This window comes from Sinocyclocheilus anshuiensis, unplaced genomic scaffold (assembly GCF_001515605.1).
Source record: "Sinocyclocheilus anshuiensis isolate Anshui unplaced genomic scaffold, SAMN03320099.WGS_v1.1 scaffold2100, whole genome shotgun sequence".
NCBI lineage: Eukaryota > Metazoa > Chordata > Actinopteri > Cypriniformes > Cyprinidae > Sinocyclocheilus > Sinocyclocheilus anshuiensis.
In genome coordinates, this window is record NW_015542563.1 from 265,557 (window position 1) to 271,659 (window position 6,103).

At 31.8% G+C, this 6,103-nt stretch overlaps 1 protein-coding gene across 1 annotated transcript in view; it reads right to left on the bottom strand.

Moving 5' to 3' along the window:
- fhod3a (formin homology 2 domain containing 3a) overlaps positions 1 to 6,103 on the bottom strand; it is a 75,227-nt gene that overhangs the window by 53,320 nt on the left and 15,804 nt on the right. Inside the window, exon 3 of the mRNA XM_016494066.1 lies at positions 4,751 to 4,815. Within this exon, the coding sequence (XP_016349552.1) occupies positions 4,751 to 4,815 (65 nt within the window). The remainder of the gene's footprint in view (positions 1 to 4,750; positions 4,816 to 6,103) is intronic.

The following is a 6,103-nucleotide window of genomic DNA, read 5'->3' on the forward strand; positions in this document are numbered from 1 at the left end:
CAGCTGATAGAAAACTGAGAATATTGCTTCAGAATAAATCATATTTGCAAAAAACAAAACACACACATAAATATAATAGCTCGATACCATAGAGCCCCCCCCCACATAGCAAATCCCAATTTAACCCCTGGGTACACACACGCACACACACACACACAGACACGCACAGACACACACGCACACGCACACGCACGCACACACACACACACACACACACTGTATGCTAATGGTCAGGTGGTTTCTGTGGACGTGTCACTTCCATTTCTCAGCTTTAGGATGTGGAGCCGCTTTGATCTGAGTCTGAGAGAGGATAGTCAGCTAAACGTGGATTCAACACACAACAGAGGCTCATAAACTGACAGAAACACAGTGCCTCAGTGAAACAGTCAGCCCATAAAAAACTAAACAGAGTAAACAGTAAGTTATTTCTTTCTTTACACAGATGTGGAATTAACAATTGTGTGGATTAAATAATTGTGAGAATTTGACGGACTACTAGCACACAGCGTAAAATACAAACCATTTTCATACAAAATTATATATATAAAACAGAGTTGTTTTAAAAATAAACCTCACTACAATTTGTATTATTCCCGAAAATAAGCAAAAAATATTCAATAAAACAGTTTCTCTGAAATCAAGACTGTTTTTAAAAACATATATTTAAAGTTTATATATTGAAAATAATTGTATTACTTTATTTTTACTTTTTTATAATATATAAATATATATATATGCACATGAAATTAAAATATTAAATAAACATTTTATAAACCCAGTTTATGTCAATATATTTAATAAATAAACATTCAATTTAATTACATTTATTACAATGTATTAAATATATATTAAAATAATTAAGTAAAAAGTAAAATAATAATTCCTATAATATTTAGTTTGATATTTAAACTTGAATTCTAAATATACATTATATAATAATAATATAATATATTAAATAATAATATAATAAATTCAAAATGCATAGTTTTTCTGATTTTCAGACTCTATTTAGTGCGTTATTTGTTGAACGATCCGTGTGTAATCCAGCAGGTAATTAAATCTTTCTCTTCCAGCGTCGCTGCAGACTCTCTTTCACATGTTTGTCTTGTCAACACTTTCTAAAGATATCGCAGATGGCATCTCATGGCATCCAAAACATCGAGCGACTGCTAAAATTACCCCCGTTATATCAGTTACAGAGGCACTTGAGCTCTGATATCAGAGCAACTGATTCATTACAGACTTCACGAGCCGAACCTCAGCACAGCACACGCCACAATAGAGTTACACTGGCTAGAAACTGAGGAAATATACTCCATACTCACCTGATGAAGCTGCTTTTCTATTTGGACTTTGATGGACTCAAATCAAAAGAGCAGATGATTCGAATCAAATGAATGAATCACATTATGAATCACTTGAGTTCAAAACGTTAGAAAACAGACTCAGATTCAGTTCAGATACAGTTATGGCTGTTTACAGTGATTCAGTCCATCAAAACTACATTAATGCAGTGGGTTTAGAAAAGAATCAGCTCACTTTAAAATAATCACACTTTGTTGCTTAGAAGCCTGAAATGAAGATGGACACAGTTTTTGTTTTATCCAGGATTAATTATATTTCATATTATATATTTTTTTATTTTGTTTTAATTTTAGTTAAAGTGTTAGCAATTTTGTTGTGTGTTTTTGTCATTTTTCTTCATTTTTTCATGTCCATGCATTTTTTTTCAGTTTCAGTTTTATTTATTTTAATACTTCAAGTTAATGAAAATGAGAAATGTTGCCGTGGCAACTAGCTAAAATAAAATAATTTTAGTTTTTAAAAATATTTTATTTCCGTAAAAGTTTTATTTCAAGTAACAAAAGTAGTTTTCTGGTTTTAGTGTTAGTTAACTATAATAACCCTGATGGAAACACAAATGTTAATATTAGTTGACATGAACAACATGAAAAAAATTCTAAAACATTTAATTAATCTTAGTTAATGTTAGTTTCAATATTTATAATACATTATTCAAATCTAAAGTCGCATCTTTTAATATTATTTAATGGATCTGAGGTAACATGAACTAACAATGAACAGATGTATTTTTATTAATTAACGTTAACGAAGATAATGAGTTGCTCATTTTTAGTACATTTTTAACTTGTTGTAAACGTTCGCATGTTCACAGTTCACACTTTGTTATTATTATTTTATTTTGTCACTATTATTTGTTTTTATTTTGATTGGTTACATTTGAAATAATGTATCAATTTTCGTTTTCCATTTATGATTTAATAATCAATGAGCTTTTCATCCGCTCTGTTGATTGAAGCGTATAAAGACAGTCATTCTGTCACGGCAACCGTTGCCGTGGAAACCAGACCGTCACCGTCTCAAAACCTGCTGTCTGGACGGAGACGAAAGTAAATCTCTCGCACTCTCTTGCTCTCAGATTAATCACGATTAAGACATTCCCGAGTGTGATCAGAGCCGAGGCGACAATGAACTCAGACCAGATCACATCCGTCCTGATGCTTAAGAAATAAAAACAAAGGATTTCACTCAGTACAAACAACTGAGTGAGGCCACAGCACACTACAGGGATGAAATATGTTTGGCTTTTCACCCCAAATTCTGTTTTATTTTTCCCAAATTCTGTGTTTTTTGTTTTCATTTTTCTGGATTCCATTTTTATGCTTTAAATCAATTCTAAAAAAATGTAAATCAATTTTAAATTTCATAAAACTTTAACAATTATATATATATATATATATATAATTTTTTTTTTACAATAATAAGGCTCTATGAAATGTGTTTTATTTTTCCCCCCAAATTCTGTTTTAATTTTCCAAAATTCTGTGTTTTCCATTTTAAATTTCTGGATTTCATTTTAATGGTTTAATTACATTTTAATTATTCAAAAAGCATGTTTAAGCAACTGAGTTCACAAAACTTAAACTATTTATTTATTTATTTGTGTATATATTTATTATTATTATTATTATTATTTTACAATACTAGGGCCCTATAATATACATTTTATTTTTTCAGAAATCTGGTGTTATTGGTCTTAAGTTCTTAAATTTAATTTCTTTAATTTTTCTGATTTAATACAAAAATAGTGGTAATCAGATGAAGGCATAAAACATTAACAGTTTAATATTTTTTTTATTAAAATTCATGAAATGTAAGTAATTTTTAATTTATATAACAATTTAATTAATCATTTAATTTTATTATTTGCCAAACAATGTGCTACACAAAAGAGTTTTTCTGTTAAAATTAAAAAATGATATATGAAAAATTATGATATTCTTTTAAATAAGGTAATTTTTATTTAATAATTGTATTATTAATATAAACAACGGTTTTAATAATATTAATTATTATTGTTATTATTACTACTTCAAGAAGTATGTTCTACAGTACAATACTAATACATTTTTGTCAAATTTTATTTTGATGGGTTATAGTGAAGTTTCGCGTTACACGAGTTTCATTTTTACGACTGGATTCCGTGATTTCCGTGATGTTTCTGCATCGCACACAGAGTAACACAATCCTGTGTATTGTCTGTATATATGTGCACACAAAATATATTAAAGCAGTAAAGCACTTAAGATCATGTGATACAGTGATTTTACACACAACACACGGTAAATCCAGAGGGATGATGGGAGTCGAGGGGGAAGCAGGTGGTTGGAGACTTAAAACTCATCATCTGTCCACTTAAAGCCCCAGAAACACACACACACTCTCTCTCTGACACACACACACACACACACACACACTCTCTCTCTCTCTCTCTCTCTGACACACACACACACACACTCTCTCTCTGACACACACACACACTCTCTTAGACACTCACACACACACTCTCTCATAGACGGTGTCAAATGTCCCTCTGCGCTGACACAGGAAATGCGACCACATACAAAGGCATGCTGGGAGTCAAGTGTGAATTTTAATAAAGCTGATGAGAGGGGGCATCAAAGCCCCGCCCCCGACCTTTGACCCTCCCTGATCTCTAACGGCAACAGCCAATGAGACACTTGACCCGCGATCCAGGAATAGACTCACTATCAGTGAAAGAGACGGAGAGAGAGACGCTCAAATGCTTCATAATGATTATAACCCTGACTCACTAACACTGGTGAACACAGTTGTGATGCCCAATATTTTTGTGGAAATTGTGATACATTTCATTTTTCAGGATTCACAGATGAATAGAAAGTTCAGAAGAACAGCATTTATTTGAAATAGAAATAATTTGTAACTTTATAAATGTCTTTACTGTCACTTTTGTTCAATTTAATGCGTCCTTGATGAATAACAATATGAATTTATTTAAAAATATATTTTGAATGGTAGTCTATCATTATTTGTACGAAAATATTGTGCAGCACAACTGTTTTCAACATTGATAATAATCAGAAATGTTTCTCAAGCAGCAAATCAGCATATTATACTGATTTCTGAAGATCATGTGACACTGAAGACTAGAGTAATGATGCTGAAAATACAGCTGCGCATCACAGAAATAAATTACATTTTAGCAGATATTCACATAGAAAACAGTTATTTGAAATTGTAATAATATTTCACAATTTTTACTGTATTTTTGAGCAGAAGAGACTTTTTCAGAGACATTAAAAAATCAGAAATATTCCAAACCTTGCTGCTGTATAACTGATCACTGGAGCTTCATATTCACTCACGTTTGCTCAGATGTGTGTGTGAGTGTGTGTTTGAGACTCACCGATACACGCGTGAACACGGACGCTCAGCTGAGTGCGTAAAATCACACTGTGCTTCTTTCCCCTCCTGAAAACACAGAGAAAACAAGCAATAATGCTTAGAACAGAAGATAAAAGCAATAAATCATCAGTGGTGTATGGAAAATAGCTGATGGATCACAGGACAGCGACAACAACCCGCAAAACCATCAACACGGGATCAGATGCTCATCCAGAACACAAGCATGAGCTCATGAACACACGTGACCACGTACATTTACACATCAACACCTGATCAACTACAGCAGCAAATCGGCCATGTCAAAATATAAAACAATTACTACAATTATGAAATCATAAAAAAAGAAAAATGAAAAAATACAATATATTAAATGTATAAATATAAAATTTCAAATATAAATTTAAAAATACAAAATATATTAAAATACATTAAAATATAAAATACATTAAATATAAATGTACAAATATATTTTATATATAAATATAAAAAATGTAAATAAAACAACTGCTAAAAATGGATTAAATCAGAATCATGTAAAATTTTAATAATTGTAAAATAAAACGATCAAAATAAAACAATTACTAAAAATTATTAAATCAGAATAATGTAAAATTAAAATAAATATAAACACCTGATCAAGTACAGCAGCAAATCGGCCAATCAGAGGCTATTTACATGTCTTCTTCTTCTTCGTGTCCTACGATCTTATATTACATCTTTCCAGTGTGTAGCACAACTGATGGTGTGGTAGCTGGGCTCTGCTAGATCATGATCTGAGGCTGCACTACATGAGGTGTTGCATATTTTGCTCGCTACCGCACTCGCACTTGCTGGTTGGTGAGAGACCCCAAGCATGTAACGTTTGTAGGCATCTTCCATGGCCTACTCGTAGCCTGTTGAGGGTCTTCCCAAAACTAAGAAGAAACATAGTTATTTCAACAAAAATACATCAAACTTGAAATGTAACGCAGGGAATTCTGGGAATGTCAATTTACGGTTATTCACTGTAAGCTATACAGTATTTTTCCACTTCCAAAAACGGTATACTACCGTAAAATTAATGTCCAATACATGTAATGTCCAATACAGTTTTTCACCGTATATAGTAGGGGAATTTACCGTTAACCATTTAACAAGTTTTTACTGTAGCATTTTTACAGTATTTTACCGTTAAATTCACGGTCATTTTTTACAGTGCATGACAGCAAAAAAGGCACGCAATAGGCTAAAGCGTGCTGCAAAGCCCCAGCAAAAGTAATTACCTTGAATGTGTTGGGGGGAAATGAGATATTTGAATTATTTATTAATAAATTAGTGTTTTCTGAGTCCGTGTCGCAAAGATGAAGACGACGAT